Source organism: Myotis davidii, unplaced genomic scaffold (genome assembly GCF_000327345.1).
Source record: "Myotis davidii unplaced genomic scaffold, ASM32734v1 scaffold142, whole genome shotgun sequence".
Lineage (NCBI taxonomy): Eukaryota > Metazoa > Chordata > Mammalia > Chiroptera > Vespertilionidae > Myotis > Myotis davidii.
Genome location: NW_006294400.1, coordinates 2,475,710 through 2,499,637, shown reverse-complemented (window position 1 = coordinate 2,499,637; position 23,928 = coordinate 2,475,710). Strand labels below are relative to the sequence as shown.

The 23,928-nt window shown below is 51.9% G+C and overlaps 1 protein-coding gene across 1 annotated transcript in view; it reads left to right on the top strand.

The window, feature by feature from the left end:
* MVB12B (multivesicular body subunit 12B) overlaps nt 1-23,928 on the top strand; it is a 121,460-nt gene that overhangs the window by 60,792 nt on the left and 36,740 nt on the right. The window contains exon 7 of the mRNA XM_015567137.1: nt 7,289-7,383. Within this exon, the coding sequence (XP_015422623.1) occupies nt 7,289-7,383 (95 nt within the window). The remainder of the gene's footprint in view (nt 1-7,288; nt 7,384-23,928) is intronic.

The window sequence follows — 23,928 nt, the reverse complement described above, 5'->3', positions numbered from 1 at the left end:
AGGAAGAGAGAGAAACATCAATGATGAGAGAGAATCATTGACTGCATGTCCCCAACGGGGGACTAAGCACACAACCCAGGCATATGCCCTTGACCAGAATCGAACCTGAGATCCTTCAGTCCACAGGCTGACACTCTGTCCGCTGAGCCACACTGGCCAGGGCTCGTGTGGCACGTTTTGGGTGCCTTCACGATGATGTATCCCCAGACTGGTGTTGGCCAAAAGGCAGGCTGTGTAATTCTTCCTCTGCTCCCTCATCTCACTTGGGTGCTCATTATTGGTAGATGATCTGAATCTTCGTTATCTTTCTCTGTTCTCATCAATTTTGTTCTTGTTTTTTGTGTGTGTGTTTTTTGTTTTGTTTTGTTAATCCTCACCTGGTGGTTTTTTTTTTCATTGACTTTAGAGATAGTGGAAGGCAGGAAGGGGGAGAGAGGGAGAGAGACACACAGATTAGTTGCCTCCCCTGAGCAACTATCTCGTGTCCCACCCCCTACACACTAATATCTTGTCTTGCTTATTTTGTCTCATAAACACAAGTTGTGCTCTCTGGTGGGTACGACCCAGGTAGGTGTTCTTGGCTGGGAATCGAACCCATGACCCTTCAGTGCTCGGGGCCGATGCTCTAACCATTGAGCACATTAGCCAGGGCTCTCATTAGTTTTTGTAGAACCTGGGTGACAGGCTGGCCCTAAAAATCACAGAGACCTGGTTTCTTTTTAGGGCATGTAGCAGTTTATCCTCCTAATTTGAACTTTTTCAGTCTTTTAAACATTTTCAACTATTGATCCTTTATAACAGCGGTTCTCAACCTGTGGGTCGCGACCCCTTTGGCCGTCGAACAACCCTTTCACAGGGGTCGTCTAAGACCATCCTGCATATCAGATATTTACATTACGATTCATAACAGTAGCAACATTACAGTTATGAAATAGCAACGAAAATAATTTTATGGTTGGGTCACAACATGAGGAACTGTATTTAAAGGGCCAGAAGGTTGAGAACCACTGCTTTATACCATTGAAAGTGAATAAACAAATGTAATTCTTCGTTATTTGGGGAGATGCTGTTTAAATATCTTATCTTGCTTATTTTGTCTCATAAACACAAGTGTGCTCTCTGAGGGGTCCATCACTGCCACTAAGAAAAGGGATCCCCTGGCTGTTTGGGGACTCAGAGGTGACTGTGTACAAGGAGCAGCAGGATCCAGGGTGAGCACCACATCCGGCTCCCCCTCACTGGCTGTGATTTTCCAGTCGAGATGTATTTAAAGAGAAGCACCAAACCCTGGCCTGGACGTATTGCTTTCACTCCTTGGCTTTCCCCTTCTCTAGAACAGGCCCAGGAGTCTCCCGGGTCATTTTACATTGTTAGTCCTGCTCTGCCTTTCGCCCTTGCACAGGTTCAGGCACATGAACAGCCGGGAAAAGCAAAACCCTCACATGTCTCGGGCTTCACAACCCAGGCTTTTGCAGAGTCACATTCAACACATTGTCCTACAACAGTGGCTTGCAAACTCTTTGGTGTAGGAATTTTATAGTCTTTAAAATTGAGGATTCCAAGGAATTTGTGTTCGTGTGGGTTATGTTTATCCATATTTACCTTATTAGAACTGAAATTTACTTCAGAACAATGACACCATCATGTCACGTAGCTTCGGGAACATTCTGTCTGATGGGAGAGGATGAGAGTGAAAGGCGAGTGATGTCCTGGTATTCTCATGAAAAGGCTGTGGCCTTCTGAGTCTGGGGAGCCCTCAGGGGTCCGTGGGGCACCCACTGAAAGCTGCCCCAAAAGGAGCATTATATAGGGTGTCCCAAAATTCACGCAAGAAGTAATTTTGATAGAAAACACAGGTTTATAATTAAAAATTGTAATTTTTTATTGATTCATAAAGTATATAGTATAGGGCAGGGGTCCTCAAACTTTTTAAACAGGGGGCCAGTTCACTGTCCCTCAGGCCGTTGGAGGGCCGGATTATAGTTAAAAACTCTTCATTGGTCTTCACTGTCCCTGCTCCTGGGCCATAATTGGTACTTGGTAATGCTTATCACATTGAAGGGATTGAAATCAAAGGGCAACAGATATTAGAATCTGATTCAATAAACCAAGTCAAATTAGGCTTTTATTTTTTGTTGTTGTTATTAATGCTCACGCAAAATTCAAATCTTGCATGAATTTTGGGACACCCTATACAACACTCAACCCCAGAAACAGGACGGGAGCTGTAATTTCACGTCTCAGAGTTTGTTTTGGCTGAGTGTGTGTGCATGCGCGTGTGTGTAGGGGTGGGAGGTAACAGTGACATTTGTCTCTAACTGTGAGTGGCCGCCTCACTGCCCTCTGACAGTTTGAGAGAACAGAGGCATCTCCGGTGCCTGGGCAGAGCCGTCTTCCTTATATGTGGCCACTGGGTCCAGAAGATTAATGGTCACATTTTAAAAATTCACACAGACCTGGAATCAGCACTAGAAAATACAGATTTAAATTAACAAGGAAAAAGCAGAATCCCATCAAAGGAGATAAATCGTGCTGGCAACTATTGTCACATAATAAAATGTATTCTGGAACTGAAGGGCTTTCATATGGAGCTGTCTGCAGCTTCGTGGCCATGTTAATTGAATAAGGTGCCTGACTGGGGGGAGGCGGGGAATGAAATTTCCCTCAGCATCTGCTCGGCCGAGCCCTTGGCAGCCGCGTGCGGGATGCTGACCTGTTTGTCACGGGACAGCCCTCGCTCCTGCAGGGAGGTGGTGGCTCAGCAGGGGAGGCTCCCTGGGTGGGGGACAATGCTCAGGAAAGTGCCCGAGCATTTGGGGGTGCTCTAGTTAGAATCCTCCCGTTACCAAGCGGATGTTAGAGTATTAATTCATCATTTGAGTCAAGTGGCAGAAATCGTTGGCCTCTGACGGCTGCCCCTTCTTCCAACGGCCCAGGGCCTGCGGGGAGGTCCCAGAGGCCTTCCTCTCTGGGCGCCACGCCAGGTAGAGCCGGTTTCCTGGCGGCTTCTCCTTTCTGTTCAGTAAATGTAATTATTCCCACCTTAGAAGGTTGCTGAGAGGATGAGGCAAGGTGATGTGTGTGAAGGAACCTAGCCCAGTGCCTGGCAGGTGGGTCCCCACCAGACACAGGGGACTAGAATGTCACTTCGCTGAGACTCAGCTGGCTGCAGAGCTCCCCTGACCCTGGTAGGCTCATCCGACAGGCGGAGCCCGGCCACTTCTCCTTCGGCAGGTGACTTCCATTCAGTTCAACCACAGGTGATCAGTCCCTCGGCCCAGCCTGTTCCTTCTCATTAATGGGAGGCCTTAATTGCCTTCTTCCCCACCTCCCCTCCTTTCTGGGCCCCGGAACAGCAGAAGCAAACATGCAGAAGCAGCTTTTGCAGGTAGGAACTCTTCTCCCCGGTGCTGCGGGCCGAGGCCTGACCGCTCTCTGCTCTCAGAGCTGCCCACCCCCACGCTGCTGCATCAGCCGCTATAGCTGGGGTTTCTGGCAGCTTGATTTCAATTCAACCAATACCTATTAAGCAATTACTCTATCAAAGATAGAGAGAGAGAGAGATGTGAGAGAGGCACATCGATTGATTGCCTCCCACACCCCCCACTGGGACCAGGGATCGAACCTGCAATCCAGGTGTGTGCCCTTGACTAGAAATTGAACCCATGACCCTTCATGCATTGGGGTGATGCTCTAACCACTTACCCACACCGCTAGGGTTTGAATCATCTTTTAATTTTACATTTACCGTATCACCAGGCATTGTCTGGTATGAGATCAGAAATCCCCCCCCCCCCCCCGCCTTGTAAATTCCTGGCTGCTGCCGCCACTGACTTCTTGTTACATTATGCCTGTGTTCCTCCATAGCGAAGAGGAGTGGGTGCACGGTATAATGGATCTCCCAGAGTCCTTGACTCTAACTGGGGACACACACATGCAGAATGAAATAATAGAGGCTCACGGCACTTCATGTCCAAGGAGGGCCCAGGGGTTTTCATGGAGTAGGTTCAACACTGGGTTTGGTTGACAAATATTCAGTAATCTAGGGCAGACATTGCCCTAGAAAAGGGGGTACAAAAGCGATGAGATGGCCCTGCTCTTGAGGAGGTCACAGTCATAGTAGGGAGATAGGCTTATACCAAATGGTTAAGTATATTGGGGTACCTGGAGTGGGAGAGGTCATTCAGGCATCCAGCCCAGCCTGGAACAAGCCCAGGGTCGGCCCTACCGAAGAGTGGGTGCTTAGAGGGGATCTTGAAGGATAAGTAGGAGTTTGGAGAGTCCACAGGAATGGCGGCGATTCTAGGAAGGGGGAGCAGCGTGAATAAAGAATCAGACTAAGGCATGAAAAGCCATGGCATCAGCACAGACTCACAAGACTTCCTGTCAGAGGGAGACACAGGCTAGCGAGCTGGGCAGGTGTGTGAAAACGGGGAGAAGGGTGCGGTCAGTCAGGTGGGATCCTGTGGCCAGGAGAGGCAGCGGAGGTCAGACCACGTTGGGTCCAGGGCAGCTAAGGAGCAAGTCCCCCGTGCCACAGAATGATCCCAAAACTATTTGCTTAGAGGGTGGCAGCAGGTCATTTTGGCAGGAACTGTTGAGGACCTGTAAACTGTAGGTGCTGAATAATTGTTTGCAGTTTCATGGTCATCTCCATCATAATTTGCTGCTCCATTTCCACCACTCAGGGCAACGCAGGTTTTTGCCCTCACGTTCCCACAGCCAGGCAATCTTTTAAAATTGCAAATTGGGTCTTGTCACATCTCTGCTTACAATCCTTCTGGATAAAGTCAGGGCTCTAACTGGGCCCTGAGGGCCTCCAGCCCGGAGTTCTGTCCTTCGTTAGAGCTGATGTGTCTTTTGGGGGCTTTCAAGGCTCAGAAATCTCAAGGTGTGGCAGCCCCGAAGCGCACCTGTTCCCTGGCAATCCCCTCATTGGTATAGTCACTATACTATAGGGCAGGGGTCCTCAAACGTTTTAAACAGGGAGCCAGTTCACTGTCCCTCAGACCGTTGGAGGGCCGGACTATAGTTTAAAAATAAACTATGAACAAATTCCTATGCACACAGCGGCAGCAAAAACACCCGGCGGGCCGCATGTGGCCTGTGGGCCGCAGTTTGAGGACCCCTGCTCTAATGGGTGCAGCAACAGCACCTGCCCGGCCAGCTTCACGGTGTGCAGCCGGGGCAGTCCCCCAGCGCCCGTTCTCAGAAGGGCCTCACGCTTGCTCAATGCCCTGCTGTCACCGTCTTGAATTCCTAATGATGTTTGGACCAGAGCCCCACATTTCCATCTTGCACCAAACCCTGCCCGTCGTAGAGCTGGCCCCGTGTCTGCCTCAGGGGGCGGTGTGAGGAACCATAGAGAACTTGGGAGACCCGCACACCCCAGGGCCCGGCGCATGGCAGGCCCTCGCTGCAGGGTCACCTGTCATCATTTCAGCTCTGCTCAACCACAACCGCAGCCAATAATTCATTCTCGTGTTTGCTCAGCTTCATTGAATAAGTGCTGTGGTCAGAGGCATTGATCAACTGCTTAAACCTGCTGCAGCTGCTCCTCACCTCCGGTTTCCCAAACCTGGCCAGGCCAGGTCTCTGCGGAGCTGGTTAAGAATAGATGCCTGTGGCCTGCACCCCAGGCACCCCGAACCGGCTCCCAGGGTCTGGGCTGTGAATCTGTATCGTTAGCAAGTTCCCAGGTGACTCTAATGCCTTCGTCTGTGCCGTGATGGGCAGAACAGAGTTGGGAACCTTCATCTCCAGGCGGAGAACCCAAACCCCTTTCCTCTCTGGCCCTGGCTGAGAAGGTGTCGCAAGAAGCTCTGGCCCCTTTCTCCGCGTGTGCTGCTCCTTCCTTCGGGGCCCACTCGGCACCCAGTTTGTATTCTCCTCCGAGCGGGTCATGTTGAAGGTACTTGTTCCTGCACCTCTATCCTCTGCGGCCTGAGGGCTCCTCGGGGCTCACCTGCACCCTCAGTCAGCATCGCGCACATTCACTGCACACGGCAGAGCGCCCAGTTGCCACGTGTCCATAGTTACGCTGCTGCTTCCCCTGCAGCCCTGGGCGCGCCCTCGGTGCTCAGTGAAGCCCCTCAGCTGGGTCAGCTGGGCTGGTTGGCGTCACCGCCTTCAGTGCTCCCTCCACAACCGGCAAACCAAATGCCTTCACGGCAGGCGTGTCAAACGCCTGCCCGCGGGCCGCATGCCTCATGTATTTGGCCCGTGTTAGCCTTTGAGTTTGACGTGCGTGCTTTATAGCCTTGGCGCCGGGTCCTCCTGGGACGTTCCTGGTCACTCCTAGTCCGTGGGAGCAGGCCTCCCCGGAGAAGCCTTTCTCCCAGGAGTCCCTGCGTATAGTTGTTCTAGGACATCCCCACGTGTGATGTGGAAAAGGCAGCGTGTGAAACGTAAAGCTTTCTTAGGTCGTAGATGCTTCCTCCCTTTTGGAAAGGACTGAGTGTGGCCGGAGCTCAGGTACTGAGCTACTTCAGCCCCCTCCAACCCCGGTCTTACCAAGAAGAGGGAGTTTTGTTGTTGCTGTCCCCTCAGACCTATGGGGTTTTAAATGTTTCTCCTGTTGTTTTCGTCCTGCTTTTCTGCATTTGCTAAAGGCAGCTGACAACCACATCAAATAGGTTATTTGCTTTGATTGGATACTCGTAGCTTTAATGGCCAACACCTGTGCCACAAAAGACATGCTGGTCAATCGAGGGTGCTTTCCTGAGCATCTACTGTGTGCTCCCACCGGAGGGGACACACAGACAAGCAGTTCAGAGGAGCAGGCCATTCCCATCCTCCGGGGTCCGGGGTCCTTAGTTTCCTGGACTCACGTGGTAACCGTGCCCAGCACCTTACTCACAAAGCGCTTCCTGAGCTGCTGTCCCAGCTGCCCTGCAGGGCAGGTGTGGAAGCCGAGGGATGGAAAATGGGACCAAGACACGGAACAGCCGAGGCTCATGTCCAAAGCCTGAGGGTTCTGGGCCCGTTGGTGTGTTTTACCTGCTGGGCAGAGACCTGGACGGAGCTGCCCACCTCCTTGAAGCCCTGGGCGTGCCGTGGGCTGGGAAACCCTTTCTTCCTCTCGGATGCCCTTCCGTGTGGCAAGGTGGCTGCTGATGTCGGGAAACTTCTGAATTCCTCCGGGAACTCCGGCTGGTGGAGGAGGCCTGCTCGCCAGGAGCGCCTACTCTGCGCCATGCTGCTGGGGGCCGCCGATGGCGCCGGTGTGTTCTGCGCCTCGGGAACACTTCCTGCCCCCGTAACCTCCTGTCTCCCCGTCTCTCCCCAGGCACATCTCCCTGACGCTGCCCGCCACCTTCCGGGGCAGGAGCAGCACGCGGGCTGACTACGAGTACCAGCACTCCAACCTGTATGCCATCTCAGGTATGTGGGCCCCGCCAGCGGCAGCTACCGACGGTCCCGCCCCCCCTCCCTCGCCGTTTCCAGGCTTCTGGTGGCATCTGTCTTGCCTCTTCCTTCCTACAAGGGCCCTGTTCCCAGCAGCGACCAGGCCTCCCTTTCCTTTGTGTCACCGCAGCACTCAGAGGAGGGCCAGATACGCAGCATGTTTTGAAACTAATGATGAAAAACAATGTGTGGGTTTCACAAGCTTGAAGGGAGGTTTCCAGAGAATAGTCACCACATTGTTCACCTGCCAGGTCCAGGGCAGGTTTCCCACGGGGCCCGGGGCAGCGCAGAGCTGGGGCCCGGCCCCTCCGCCCGCATCCAGGGCTGTCCGCCTCTCATCTCTCACAGCCAGGTCTGTGGCCAGAGGGTCTGCGGGCGGCCTCCCCCTCTCCCCCACATATGAGTCTGTGATTTCTGAACTCGGCCTTGAAATTGATAGTGTTACCTTGGCAGGAACTTCATCAGTCCTGGTTTTCCTTTCCCCTTCGCCAGGGAGGGGAGCGCACAGCCTTGTTACAGAATTGAGATTCATTAGGTGCCTGGCGGGCGGGTGACTTGCTAAGAGCCACAGAAACCCACAAGCTCCCCTCGATTATACGGGGCCTCCGGTCCAGGGTCTGTCTGAGGGGGAAGTGGCAAATCAGTGCCACTTCCCAGTGCACGCCCTTAATGGTGAGTGGCATTTCGAACACGGGAACATGGCATTCACTCATGTACCGTAATGAACCGGTTACTTAAGAGGTAATCTTTTCTCTAAAAATCGCAACTTCGGGTTACTAAATAGACGAAATAGAACAATGGTGTAATTCGTGTCAGTATTAGTTTTTCTTGTTATGATCACTCCCTAATAGGTTTGGAAGTAAAAGCTAAAGCCAGTTGTTCCATTTCTGGGTGGCACACCTGCAGGGAGAGGCGAGGACAGGGTTGTCCCCGAGCCCAGGGCCTGGCTGCACTCCCGGAGCCAGGCGCCCGGCGGGTGGGGGGACGTGTCTGAGAACAGCATCTCTGGGGAGAGCCGCGCTTGTGCGGGGGCTGGTTCGGCAGAGTCGAGGCAGAGTCCACGAGCATAACAAGGGTGGAAAGACGACCTGTTCTGTGGAGGAGCTAACCGTGTCCCCAGGTGCCGCGGGGCAGAGCAGCTCTGAGATCCAGCGGGAGCTCGTTCGGAGGCACACGTGGAGGCTCAGGAAAGCAGGGGACTCTTCCCTCCAGCTCGCAAATTTTCAGCAGCGAGGGCGCTGCCCCCCTGGCCGGGTTCTCTGATGGCTTTCCCAGCTGTTGGCGCTTCTGCGGAAAAGGGCCCACAGAGCGCAGCCTCCCGGTCTGGCAGGAGCGCCTGTGCCTGGGACCACCGCTTCCTCGCCCGGCTTTGATGAGGTGTTGTCTGGGTTCCTTTCAGCTGTTAGCTTAGCAACACCAAGGTAACAGCCTCAAGACATGGGGGAAGCCATTCGGCAGCTTCCTGTTACATTTATGTAAATGGCAGGCGGTTGGGTTTTATCTTCCAAGCAGAGGTAGTTGAGGCTGCAGCCCAGAGCAGCAGGCAGCTCGGCACCAAATCGCTCTGCCAGGGCCCAGGAATGCTTTGTTGTGAAGCTGCCAGAAATGCCCCGCAGGACCCGCTGGCTCCAGAGCCTGCACGCTCAGCACCGGGCAGCCATGGTGCGGTTGGCAGGCCTGCCCGCCGACCCCGGCAGCCCGCCGACAGCGTGCCGGCTGGAAGGGGCAGAGAACGCCCTCCCCCAACGAGCAGGATTTGGCACTGAGTGGCCCTTCTCAGTTTGGTATCGTGAAGTTAAGGTTTCAGTGGTTTATTCCAAAAACAGTCAAGGCAGAGTGTGCCCTAGGCCTTAGCCCCTGCCCGTTGCCCGATGCCATGGTAGCTGGAGCTCCGCACACGTTCACTGCCGGCTTCAGGGCCTGAGTCTTTGGTGCAAAATCCTGGTGGGCTGGTTCGTGCCTGAGAATATTGGATTAGTTTGCAGTCCTTCCTAAGATAAGTAGATTTCCAAACAGTGTAACTAGAATTTGCAAAAGCAGCCCACATTTGATTTGTATGTGTGGTTATTGAAGTAATATTTACTTAGAAATGTTTTCCCAACGGCATGCCTGAGTTTCACTAAGACATCTATCCATGCCACCTGCAAAAGGAAGACACTGCTCAGAGGAGCTCTGTCCCCAGCACCAGAGGCGCTCATGAAATGTTTAGGGAGGGAGGGAGGCTTCTTGCCCTCTGTGACCTCAGGGCAGATGATCATCCTGATTTGCTGCTCAAGCGCCTGCAGCCTCTGGGGCTGCCACCTCCCATGAGGTCATTCATGTCTGCGAGGTCCTCCCTGTTCGGCAGGGCTCTGCCGTCCTCTGTGCATATCCCGCCGGCCTTTTGGGGTCCTGTGCATTATCTGCCAGAACGTGTCAGCTGTTTGGTGCGGTCCAGCCAGCGGCTTTCTCCTGCGCTCAGAGGTGGTGAGGCTTCGGCTCCGGCTGAAACCCCGAGAAGCTAGGCCCTGCGGCCACCCTGCACCCTGGTCAGAATGGCACGAAGATGCCATCGGTCCTCACACCTCCTCCCCTGGGAACTGCTCCTCGACTATCACAGTGTGCAGAGACTTACGCATAGGATGGGCACTGCTGCTTTTAAATAATGAACGCCCCAAAGAGGTGTGGGTGGACTCTCAGTGGTTGCTAGTTTTCTTTTTACAAATATCTTACCTCTCCCGAAAAGTCTTCTATTTTTGTCCCAAGTGATAGCATTCTACCTTTTCTTAGAGTTTTTTCAGATGCTTAGATGTCTGAACATTTGTTCATATCTATTTCATCTGTTCCAGGAAGATTTAAGGTAGCTCCAAAAATACACGTAACAAAATAAAAATGGGAGTAAAAAGATAAGAGTGAACAAAACCTGGGCCAGGAGCGTAGGGCGCCGCTGCGGGTGGAGGGGAGCCTGGGTCCGGGGCTGGGCCAGGGCAGCTTCCCTACGGACAGCAAGAAACAGGCTGCTGCTCAGGAAGAGACTAACTGTCCTTTCACTGAACCCGCCCCCTCAGGAGCCCCCTAAGGGGCAGTGAGTAGCAAAACTACTGCTTTTCAGTGAGTTTAAAAGGTCCGCCTGAGCCTGGCTGGTGTGCCTCAATGGTTGAGCATCAACCTATGAACCAGAAGGTTGTGGTTTAATTCCCGGTCAGGGTGCAGGCCCAGGTTTCTGGCTCGATCCCCAGTGTGGGGTGTGCAGGAGGCAGCCAATCAATGATTCTCTCTCATCACTGATGTTTCTATCTCTCCTTCGCCATTCCTCTCTGAAATCAATAAAAAATATATATATTTTTTAAAAGTTCCACCTGAATGATCATGTAGGGGGATCCGCTCAGGTGAACCCCAGAAATGTTTGGGAGTTGAGTAAGGCATTTCCTTGTGCTGAGCATCACATACCTTGGGGACTCGAGACCTTGGGGGCCTTCAGGGAGGAGGCACTCCCCTCCTGTCCAGCCTGAGGGACACCCTGAGCCAGGCAGCCTGCGGCACAGGCTTCTGCCTTTCACCGAGGACTGCCTCTGTCCGTCCGTGACCGGTTTCACCTCGTGAGCCGGTGACTGGGGTGGTGGCTGTAAACTGATTTATATTCCCAAGTGAAGAATTTTTGCAAAAGAAAACCTGTTTTTCTCCGTTTTGAAAAATTGACATGGGAGCTTAAAATAGTAAAATTAAGCAAATGCATATTAAAACAGGCAGGTAATCAAACTGAAAATCTCACATACCCCACGGATTCAGGAGGCTGCGCCGAGCAAAATTCCCCGACGCCTCAGTGCGGGAGCCGCGGGGCTCCGTGTCCTTCCCTGTTAGTTGGGGGCAGACCCCCATGCTGACGACATCTTCATTAGTCCATCAGCGTTAGGCTGACCACATACTCATTAACCACGTCGTCACACTGGAGAGTGAACAGCGCACAGTGGCCCCAGACAGCAGCCATCACCTGGAACCGACCCGGTGGGCGCGAACGTGTGCCTGTGTGTGTGTGTGTGTGTGTGTGTGTCTGTGTATTTTTTTTCGGTTTCCTTCTTGATTGCTGGAAAAGCCAGCTTATTGCCTTCTACAACTGTTCCCTCTTAAAAACCAGTCCCCATTCAAGATGCTGACGCCAGGATCGTGCGAGCGTGGGCAAGTCTGAGTCCATCAGCCCATCCGTTTGGCCCGCGGCTCGCGCACGGAGTGGAGGAGGGTTTTATCTGAAACAGAACCGTGTCTGAGCCATGTAACCGACATCAGGCCAGGAAAGCGCAAAGCAATTACAAATAATTAATGATTTCTGAATATCAGCCGTCTCCATGCAGTTTTAATCTAGTCCTCATTTAAATGGGAAGATGGACATTTAATTATCAGGATTATGAAATTCATGACTTATACATTTCATCCAACGCGATAAAATTTCTGCCACCAGCTCTTCATCTTATTATGAGAAGAATCTGTATATTTTAAGGTATGATCCTTGAAAAACGCACCCGCAGCATACCGGGCAGCTGTAAGCATTTTTTCCTTTCACTTATAGTGATTACGTTATTTCTACCTTTTAATTAGGGGAGAACAGTCTCACCTGGAAAATCAAATATAAGCTTAAGACTTTAATGTTCATAAGCGTTGCCGGGTGGGAAGCGAAGGCCGGCAGACGGGAACGGTAGCGTGCCTGAGGAATGCTGTTTTTCTCCGTGGAATCTAACCCATCTGCCCCGTGTGTGATGTGCACGTGTCACGCTGCAGAGCTTGCACCCGTGCTCTGTGTGTGCGTGCCTGTGGCTCCCCTCCCTGTGTATCGGGGGTCAGCTCGTGGGTGGGGTAAGCACCTGTGGGGTCGACAACCACCAGTGAGGGAAAGCCCTTCTTCTGGTGGAAGCCTGAGTCATCCGGCAGCTTCTGCATTCGCAGTATCCCTCTGGCCCTTGTCTGTAGCGGACACATCCATGGGGTCCTGTGGCCTCGGTTTCAGACCCCTCTTCCCTGCATCCTTCGCTGAGGATTTTCGGAATCGCCCGAGGCTGGTGGGAGAGGCGGTGGGGAGGGTGGGGGAGGGTGGCGAGGACCCAAGAGAGGGACACCGTGTTGACGCAGCCACAGATAATAGGCTAAGAGGAAAATTCCTGAATGAAGTGCAAAACATATTTATAACGGTGCTCAAATCAAGGAGGGAATAAGTCATTTTAAAGGCGTATAAATTTTTATCATCACCTCTAGCAGCCATTCCATCCCTTGTCTATCCATCTATTCTTGCCCTGACTGACAACAAAATCGAGCACAAAGAAAAATATAATAAGAAAAAGAAGAAATGGGTCGGAGCGAATGGGGAATTGATCACACGGTGTATTTGTATGTCCTGATGTAAAAGGTGCGCTTGACAGGTGGCCAGGTTTGCTCTGTACACAGCCATGTGTGTGCTGTCAGGCGCACGCACGCTGCCTTGTTCCGATTGATGAATTGCCTGCTTTCTTGATTAAACCTTCCGTCACTTAAGAAACAAAAAGCCTGTGTTTAGATGGCAGAGTGGGACATGTCAAAAAAATCTGTCTCCTTTACCTTTGTGCAGATGTTGGGCACAGACTGTAACATGTATTATTAAAATGAATGTGGCATTTACTGTGCATTATTCCTTTCCTGGGAGAAAGGACTGTAAATTATATGCTAATAATAAGCTTTAACCCTTTCGAAATGCAAAAGATTTAAGAGTGCAAATATTCACGTAGGCCTGGCTAATTGGATGTGCTTTTATATGTCTGCCGTGTGGCTGTGTCGCCGACGCTAATGAACATTGTGCGTGGCACATGCGGGCGCCGGGGGGCTCGCCTCCTGGAGGTGTCCACTCTGCGCGTCCCTCCTCGGGGTTTCACAGAGAGACCCCGGGACCCTGCGCCGGGCTCTGGGTGGTATTGCTCAGGATGAGTCAACAGCCACGTCCAGGTCCCCCAGCGCGTCTCCTGTCCTGGGGGACCCTCTCTTCACCCTCCTGTGTTCCGTTCCCACTTACAGGGCTGGGCGCACGGGGCTGGCTGGGCTCGGGCCTGCAGGTACCAGGTGTTGGTGCCGCCCACTTGGCTTTCTCCCTCAGCCTGGCTTTTCCATCCTCAGTCCAGTTGCCCAGGTGGCAGACTTATCTTCCCAAAGCGTGGCTCCTCAGATCAGACCTCCATGCCCTTGTCCCAGCCCACTGCCTGCTGCGTTCGTTCAGACCACACTGCCCATGGCAGGTGCCTGTCTCCACCTGTCCTTGTCTCCTCCCCTGCACCCGCCAGTCTGGGCTGTCCGTGTCTCACCTTGGTGTCTGTGCGTTTGCCCTGCCACTCGCTGGCTCAGGCTGCCCCACCGCCTCTTCTCTGTTGACCGTCTTGGAAGGCCAGTCCCCACACTCTGCGTGCCCTCCTGCCGGGGGTGCTGGCTCCGCCTGCCCCGTGTGGCAGAGATGTCGGCTGTGAGCACTGGAGGAGGAGGAGGCGGAGGCTGGTGTAGAGGCTGGAGGCCCTCCGATCCCTTCAGAAACAAGGAGGGTGCGGTTAGACAAAGGCAAGGAGACGACAAAGGCTGTTGACCCCCCTGGTCATCAGCAGACAGAGCCGCCGTGTGGCCAGGCCCGCGTTCCCTCCCGAGGGCAGCAGGGCGCCTGTGGAAGAAGACGACGCCGCACGTGACTGATGGGCATTCGGGGTCAGAAGCCTGTGAGGCCGTCACAGAGCGGCTGCCCGCGGCCACCCTGCACAGCGTATGCGAACAGCACCTGGTGGGCTGCCAGGGCCCTGGTGGTGGTACCTTCATGCCCTTAGAACAGCTCAGTGTCGCCCACACTCTCCCAGGGTCGCTGCGAGGATCCGGGACATAGGAACACTTTGTAACTGGGAAGCAGGGCAGGGATGTCACTGCCCTCCCCACCCACCTCCCCTGCAGGGCTGCCATCAGAGCAGGAGCCCAGGGATGTGCTGAGAATCATGGCCCGGGACCCACCGGCTCGTGCCCAGCACGGCCTTCCTCTGCCTGCACTGTGCTCCTTCGGTGGCTTTACACAGAAGATTCCGTCTCGGGAAGCAGAGTGCGCTGGGTGCTCGGGGAAAATGTCTCCCTTCGCCCAGAGGAACTCGCAGCAGGCTCCCTGGCATGGCTCCGCTCGGCACCCCGTGGAGACCAAGACATTCCGTCACGCATGGCCCTTAGAAGTGGGCTGTTTTCCGTGGCAGGCAGCCCAGGAGCCTTTCTCAGGAAGGGGCAGGACGATGGCTCGGGGGCTGGAGGGGGAGGGGGCCTGGCAGAAGGAGCCGCCGCGCCTGTAAAATCTTCCCATGTGCCTGTCTTTGCTTGTTTGGAGGAATGTGCTTGGGGGCTGCTTTCTGCTCCGGGCTTCATTTCTGCTTTTCCTGTGCTGCGCGGGGAGGAAAAAGTTAAGCCTTTTTCCAGTTTCGTCATCATGAAAAATAAAAACATTATTAGGTGACAGATACTCCCGTGCTCTTAAAAGGGTGGGCACGCTCCCGCTGTGCTTTCATTCTCTCTCTGGTTTTTAAGCATGTCAGAGTGTAGGCGACATTGGTTTAATGGGCCACATCCCCCTCTTAAATCCGAGAGCGGGGCGGGGGCGGGGGCGGCTCCTAGTGCTATCTCCCAGCGTGTGTGCATGTGTGTCTGTGTTGGTAGAAGTTGTTGGTGTTTTACTGCTATTGCTTTCCATTTTTCCAGTGTTTGTCATGATTTGGGGTCATATGGTACACATACTGAAATGGAGGCAATCACTGAATCAAAGAGTGTTTTGTATGTGCGTGGTATTGTCAGGGAAGTGACTGTTGCTTGTCCTTGTTAGATTTAATCAATGTCAGCCCGGTTCTCGGCAGGCCCAGCACCAAGCCCTCCTGGCTCTGAATTCCCACTTCGCTCTGCATCGGTAATGGCAATAACAGCATCAGTGGTTTAAACATAGTTCAGCTAATATTTATTGGAAGCTCCTATGTATCCGGCGTCTAAGGCAGCAGGGATGACACCCACCTTCCAGGGCCGAGGATACGGGGGAAGGAGTGTGGTTGCAGATGGGGTTCCACGATGTTACCAGCAAAAGCGCATTGTGGCCTCCGGACTTCACGGACGTTCCATCCGAACGCTGCCTGATTGCGAAGAACACGGACAAGTGGAGGAACCCAGCTTCCGGACACTGTTCTCCCTGTGGGTTTATCTTCTTTGTCTGGTTTTCAAATCAGAGATACGTCCCCATTCCCCCAGCATAATTCCCTCCAGGCAGGCGCCGTGTGTGAGGGTGGGCAGCACAGGGCCTTTGTGAAGGCCTCGCCGGGAGCGCGGGGGGCACGCTCAGTCCCAGCTCTGCCCTGCTCTCAGCACTTCCTGAGAGCTTTGCTCTGGGCTGAACAAGGTCTAGCTCACCACACGCTCCTGCCTGGGGCAGCTTATGTCAGATTCGCCTTTTCTTCTTTATCTGTCTCTGTCTCTCTCAAAATAATAGACTAGCAACTGAGAGAAAAATGATATAATTAAGGCAACTTCTTTAATTTAAATACATTTAGGGAGCTGAAGTTGTTTTTGCCTTTATTAAAATGGATCGTGTTAATTTATTTTAATAATACCTAACCTTCCTTTAGCACTTACCATCTACAAGACTCGATAGTAAGCAGTTTCCATGCATTTTACCAGTTAGTCCCAATAAATCCTTACCCAGAAAACCTTCCGGCTTTGTGCTATCACTCTTATCGTCTGTATTTTATAGACACGGCACAGCTGCCAGTGTTGCTGCACTCACTGCTCCAGCCTTGTAAAATAAACATCGCTAATAAATATACTTTATCGTTATAAATATTTTACAGGTGGGAAAAACCGAGGTTTTGAGAGGTTGTGATTTGCCCAAAGTTACGCTGCTCGTAAGTGGGAGGCTGAGATTCGAACCCAGCCTCTGACTCCATCCTAAGCTCCGGCTCCCTGTGCTGAGGGCGCTGCCCTTGTCAAACTCAAGGTGGAAACGGCACACGCACCTGGAGTGAATACGCTGCGACGAAGTTGGTGTATGAGGCCTCAGCATTACTTAAATCCCAGATGACTCCTGGCCCGTCATCTCTGGGGCCTCATCAGAGTGAGGCCTCTGGCGTTTGACTGATGACAGTCCCTAGTCTGTGGGATGTCTGGAGTAGTGGCCATGGCCCCCACTGGCTGTTGCTGGGCAGAGCACTGAGGGTGAGCACAGAGCCCCCTCGCTCAATGCTGAGTGACCTTAGGCAAGGAGCGTAACTTTTCTGTGCCTCAGTCTCCTTACCTGTTAAATGGGTGGCAGTGGTTTATGGTGAGGGTTAGAGTTGTGCCTGGTCGTAGCAAGTGCTGTAGATGTGTGACTGTGGCTGTAACAGTTCCACCGCTCCTCCCTCCCACCCTTGCCAGATCTTTTGCCGACCCGGAAAGGGAATATTCCAGGAACCTCAGGAGCCGCCTCTCCCTCAGAAGGTGGGGCTATCATTGCTCTTGCTGTTGGACCTTTGTCTGGGGAGCTCTAGGCACCTGGCTGTCCCCGGCCATGGCCTTTTCTTAGTCCTATGCCCACATTTTCCTTTATTAGGACTGAACTCCATGTCCCCCACCCCCACCCCGGCCCTCCTGGACCCTGGCAACAGCAAGGCTCTTGTTTGAATGACAGCCACCTTCGTGCCTCCCCTTCTTTGAAGCTTCATTTTCTAGATTGGGCCTCCTAAGATGCCAGGCCAGACTGACACCAAGCCCGAGGCTGCTGAGCCATGTCAGGCCCTGTGCGTCCCACCAGCTCCAGCCCCACTTCCCCTCCTGCCATCCCAGCTCTGTGAGTCCCCCCGCTGCCCCTGCGGGCGGCCCAGCTCCCGGGCTCCGGCCCGGCCGACATGACAGTGGTCACCGGCGTCAGATTCCAGGTCAGCACGTTTAAACCTCTGGCGACTCAGTGAGCAGAGTGGGTGTTGGCAGAACCTGGGAGAAGTTGGACCAGCCACCCAAGATCCGGAGAGGAGTCTCATCCTTTGTCCGTTACATGAGATGAGCGCTTCCCTTTTGTGCCAGAATGAACACATTTAGCTGCCAACATCAGGACAGAATAAACTCTGGCCTGTTTCAGAACAACGAAGCCCCTTCCTGTGGCTAAAATGCCTGGATCCATCCCTTGTCACACGTGTGCATTTGTGTCCTGAATACCCAGTGCTTCCCCCACCCTTTTTTATGAATGACCAGTGATAGGTTTTTTAAAAACATAAACAGGATGGTGTCCCATTTATGTTTTTAAAAAAATCTTCAGTGCCCCAGCCTGGCGTTTGGATGGAAGCTATCCGTCACCCAGCCCAAGAACGAGACTCCTCGTGCTCGGCTTTGTCTTCGATCGTCTCTGAGACGCTGAGTGATGCGCAGCTCAGCCCAGGTGAGGTCCGTTGTGAGGGAGCAGTTCCTCACGCCTGACTTGTTTTCGAGCACCCGCGGTCTCGAGACCCGCTGGCAAGGCAACATCCATAATTTTGAATGAGTGAGACAAGCCTGCCTCGCCGGCCCCCAGCATCGCTCCTGGTGACACACTGAGAAGCACTTAATCGCTTGCTACCTGGAGGCAGTAAACCCACCCATCTTTATGTCCCGTGGCCTCCTGCGTTTTCCCTAAACACGCCTGTGCCAGCAGAACGCCGGGCCGCCCCTGTCAGGGGCGCCTCTGTCTCGTGGATTACACAGGTGTCACTCATCCGCCTGCCAGAGGTGGTTGTACCTTTTCAGGCCGCAGATGGGCAGCTTCTTTGGCCACAAGCCTCTTGGCTGTTTATGTTTCTTGTGAAATGCTGGCCCTCTGATTGGTTTTCCAATTCTAAGGACGTCGATTTGTCTCTGGTTATAGCATCCCGTCTGGAGCCCAGTTCCCTGCTGCAGTTCAGGGTCCCTCTGGGAGGGCGGGATGGTGAAGCCTCGTTTACTGGTGTGGGCCTGGCCCCCGGGGCTCAGGGCTGTTTGTTCCGTTGATTTTTGAGATCCGCCCTTTTGCACCTGCCTTTTCCCACCGCATGACTGGATAGTTTACATAACATTTCAGCCCATTTTGTCTTCCAGAATTTTGAGGGTTAGAGATAATGGACGTGAAGTTCCTAGTCCTGAGGGGCATCCCAGAGCTGGTCACTGGTATGACCGTCACAAATACTGTTATTCCAGTGAAGTGCTCTTACTCTCTCTACAGTTTGACCCCTCCCACCTCATCTAAAGATGCAGTCGGGCGAGGGGCCGCTAGCTGGTCCACTGAGGCAGGGCCAGGAGGGAGCCCACCTGGAGGGGCCCCGCCCGGCTCAGGGGACCCTGTGCCCTAACACAAAGCAAACCCTCCTTTCGAGTTCAGAAATCAGTGATGCTTGAGATCTCAGTGTGCTGCTGGGTAACACGCGTCCAGAGAGAACTTCTCAGCCGTGAGTCAGCCCGATTTCCCCTTCTCGCCGGATCAGCTCTGACAAAGAAAGGATGTGTCTGTGCTCAAGGATCTGAATGGTTTGACTTCTTTCTCCTTTGCCTTTTGGTTCGTGGCTCTTTCCTGTCCCCTTGTCCCTCCCATCGCAGGACCCGTTAGCAAACCAAACCAAAACAAAAACCCTTTCCTTGTGCCAGAACCTTACCTAGCTGTGAGCAGGGCTTGGTTAAGGGCACACAGAAGTCACATCATGAAGTCCCTGCTCCGGGCCCAGGGTCCCCGGACTCAAAGGCCTGCGCCAAGACTGGCCCGGCGGCCACAGGACGCACCGTGCATTCAAGGCGCCCTTTCTTGGGGTTCCGGAGAGTAAACTAAACAACTTCCGTAGATGCCTGTCTCATGGGAGGGTGCTGGGCTGTCTGTCCATGCTGGGGGGTCGCTCCTTTTTCGGGCTCCATTTTTTAAAAAGATATTGTACCTTTTATTTGGATGTAATGAGGACAGACATTTTAATCAGAGGTTAGTCATTTATTTTTGCAAACTATTGTTTTGATTCATCATTTTTGCAGATAATTAAATGGTTCAGTTGGCACAGTGTGTCTACTTATTAAAACAGGTAATTTTGGGGGGGAAAAAGATGCTGTTTTTTTGGATCACTGCACACGAATTGTTTTTATCTTCATCTTTGAGCATAGTTTCTGGTTGTTTGGCCAGATGCTTTCTCGTGTTCCAGAATTTGGTGTCCTCTCTAGTCGGGTGGGGTGTAGCAGGGAGCTTGCCCTTGGATGATTGGGGTGTTGGCCACCACGCCCTCTGAAAGCGGAGACTAAGTGAACTGCGCTGTTACCTTTCAGGACTCGGGTTTAATTGGACGGGGAGAGAGCCTACAAGTTATGAACCTCACAGCGGTTCTGATGCTAAAAACAGACTAATTGTAGCCCTCGCAGTGGGTGGAGTTTAAAAGTCAATTACTGCCTGTCCTATTGTAATTTACACACCTAGGACCTGAAAAAGTCTGTCACTTCGTGTAAAAATGAAAAGGTTACGTGCACTAGTTGGAGTATGCCTACAACTTTCCATTTGTAAATGCCTCGGCTACATGTGTTTGTATGTGTGCAACTTGTAGCTGCAGAGCTACACTGTAACTCCACCTGGGAGCACGGTCCCTTCTGAAGAGGAGCCGTCAAGGTTTCGTCTTTAAATCCACAAAGGCTTAGAATGCAGCCCTTTGTCAGTTTGATCCACTTGTAGGCTCTGTGGCCAGCGCCTGCAGAGCCGTGGGACCACTCCACTCCCAGGTCATGAACCAGCAGAGAAATGGCCCTTCAGGGGTCAATTTTTTTAAAACAAATTGCTCACGAGATTTGCCTTCTTTGATCTTTCCATGTTTGCGTCCTGAATCAGTTCGTTTACTCGTTAAAAGGATTTATTTTAGGTGGACCAATTAAAACTTTGGAAGCTAATTTTTTGCTGAGCAGTGCAGACCTCTGAAAACGCAATTTATAACATGGCTTCTGCCCTTTTCCACCGAGAGCGGATGATGGAGCTGCAGCCGCTGGCTCTGGAAGTCGAGAACTGCTGTTCTTTGTCCTCCCCTCCGCCGCGGCCGCGGCCGTGGGTTTCTCCCACCGCCATTGTTTTAAGGTGAACAGGCAAGTCTGGGACGTCCGGCCCGCCCGGCCCTGCCCGGCCCGGGAGTGGCACGCTGGGTTTGTTTGCTTGCACAAACCCCTTGGTTTAATTTTTTTAATAGGAAGCTGCTGTGCAGTTTGGATATTTAAACAGTTATTAACCGAATGACAATTAACAGATTGCATAGACAGATTTTCTTTTGAAAACCTCTGAAATTGAGTACAGTTTGCAAAACTCTCACGGCATAGTAATGACAATGAATTTTGATTTCCCGGAACTGATATTAGACTCCTTATTAAACTATGTGCATCTGCTTTTAATTTACTCCAAATAATTGGAAAATGCAATGAAGCTTTCCAATTAAAGCACGGCTTTATGCTGTTTAATAATACCCCCATAATATTATAGCTTATGAAGTGACAGGTGAGTTGGTGTATGAATAAAACATAAAGGCAGCAATAAGGGACAGAAAACCGGAGACAGTTGTGGGGATTTTAAATGCTGGATGTAATTTGCATATATTAATCTCTTCTTTTCAGCCTTATCAGGCGTTCTTCAGTATTTGAAGTTAAAATAGCGTTGACAGGCGGGAGTACGCTTAGTTTTTTCAAGGATTTATTACTTGTATAATTTCTGATCTTTAATAAGCAGATATGACTGATCCTCATAGTTCTATAGAAATCGGTTAATTGTTCCAGATGGCGTGTACTGATTATGCAAAATTACTTTTCACACCATTTTTTTTGTGATGGAGTTTGGAGTAAAATTAAATTTTTTATAGCCTTCTTATCATGCTGTTTTACAGTGGTTTTTCCACAGAAGTTGAATTTAATCTACTATATTACATTGACCAGCACAGTTATTCTAATGTAGCATTTTGTGATTTGACAAAGAATAATAGAACACATTGCTCATTGTTCATTACTGTGTTCCTAATAAAAAGGAGCTCCTGTGTATAGAACATAGCTGTTATTTATGAAGAATGCCTAATTCACGCCGTGAAAAATGCGAAATTGTACTATGAAGTAGCTCCTTTTGGGGAGAGACTATCTGGGAGAAGCAAATGGAAGTGGGCTTGTTGCTACCGGTTTTACATGCTAGAGGAGGCGTCTTCTTTTAATGACCAGAGTGTTGAAATTGTGCTACTTCCTTCTTCTTTGAAGGGGGGAAAAAAAGGCTAGCTAATCTCATTCTATTAGGAGAGGTGTCACCGGTTGAGTCGTCTTGATTTCCATAATCCCAGAAGCCTTTCATAATTGAATAGCACTTATAAAAGGTGGTTACACTTTGGTGTAAAGTATCCAAAAAAAAAAAAGCTTCAGTGATCGCTCATCTCTAACGCTGTCCGAAGTGTCGGTTTTTGCAAAGCACGTGGTGCTGGTGCTGGTGCTGGTGCAGGTGCCGGTGCCGGTGCTGGTGCTGGTGCTGGTGCAGGTGCAGGTGCCGGTGCCGGTGCTGGTGCTGGTGCAGGTCCACGCCCAGGCTGTGGGTGCTGCCGGGCGGCACTGATCCAGGTCCTCCTGTCAGGTCTCTGCAGCTCCGCCCATGTGGGATGTGAGGACTCGGCAGAGTCACCCCAGAATGGGGTTGTGGGCTGTTCCCTTGATGCAGGGGAGATGCAGTTTCAAGGGGGAGGGAGTGGTTTTTGTTGCTGTTGTTGCATCAAAACTCCCGGCTGGGTGTATAGTATTTTAAATGCATGGGTGTTTTGTTTGTGTGTGTGTTTTTTATATATTTTTATTGATTTCAGAGAGGAAAGGAAAGAGAGAAAGAGAAACATCAATGATGAGAATCATTGATCGGCTGCCTCCTGCATGCCCCACACTGGGGATCGAGCCCACAACCCGGGCATCTGTCCATGACTCTCTGGTTCATAGGTCAGCGCTCAACCACTGACCCACACTAGCCAGGCAAGGGTATGTAGTATTTTAAATAGAGGAAATAACTATAAAGGAAAATATGTCTGTGTATATAATCTGAAGTTTGACCTGTTTTCCAAAAAGACCGCTGTGTATTAAGTCTCATCGGGATTTCATGGGCCCGGGAATATACTTCTATTTTAAATGGAGTAGATCCCCGTGTGCAGAGAGAGTCCCATCTTCCTGTGGCTGGACTGCTTACTTCCAGGAGCTCATCCTGCCCGCAGCCCCTTCCCACCCACGTCTGTCGTCCCAAAGGCCTTCCTTTTTGAACAGACTGGAGCCAGATTTGGGTCTGTTTAAAGACTTCAGTTCCCGTAGCCCTGGGGGAGTCAGACTTTTTTTTTAATATCCTTCCTCCAGCAGCACCGATTGCTCTCACAGTGTCCCTGGGTGGGAGCAGGGCTCCGTGGGCACCTCCGCGGCTGGCTGTAGGGGAACAGACAGATGGGCCACAGACCTGGAACTAAGAGGATGTCTGTCTGTCTGTGTCTGCTGCGGGGGAGGGCGGGTATGGGGTTGGGGAGGGATGGGGCGCCGCATCAGGTGCGTACATTGCTCCGCACCCTGGTGTTCAGAATGTTTTGGTCGAGTTCTGTTTTGGGTCTGGTCCGGTTCTGAAGGAAGGTGATGGTGAGGTCGGCATGCTTGGCTGCCGGCAGCACGAGGGACTAACTAACCTAACGGCGTGACTGGCGGCCGGAGCACTTGCCACGAGCAGCACCCACCACGTTCTGTTTGCTTCGCCGTGTGCCTCGGATGTCTGAATCCTTTCACGCACCCTTTTTGTAAACTCAAATCGTACTTTTTGTGAAAATGAAAATTCTGTGAAAAGGAGAATGTGTAAATCAGACATGATTAAAAATATTTGTTCTAATGCAGTAATAATTTGGTAGTAATGCTTTCATCAGTATAGCTTAAGGCTACATTAAGTGGACAGACTTTATATGGATTCTCTCATTTTCATCTTCAAAATGCTATCTAATGTCTCATTAAGACTTGCATATAATGTATCTTAAGTACAGTCATTAAATATAGTTTAGGGAGATTTATGTTCAGATTTTGCTTAAAGATGTTTTAATAGGCCCATTTACTCTGATGATATTAATGAGCTCTTACTACAGACGAAGCTTCTGAAACTAGTGGTAAGGACTCCAGCCTGAACACAACGTGCAATCAGTGCCTGGTTTGGCCGAGAGCCCGCAGGTTAGGTCCGCTGACCCCCAGGGTCAGTGCCAGCCCCTCTGTGAGCCCAGACTTTCGGCAAAGGGCCGCCTCTGACCCGGTCCGGCGGCTACCCCAGAGGATTCCGCATTTCTGCAAGACACAAGGAGCACAGTCCTCCTCTGGCCCCAAACCCTGCACAGGACGTGTGCAGTGTGGCCACACTGTGCATCCCCAAGGCCATTTGAGTGGCGCTGACGCTCTTGGCACTGGGCACGGAGGTTAAAGAAGGCTGTTGCCGGGCATCTCGAGGGAGCGTCTGCCCGGCAAGGTGTGCGCATGACCTGTGGAGGCCACAGGGGTGCGCGTCCCCTCCCAGGCACTGGCAGCGGC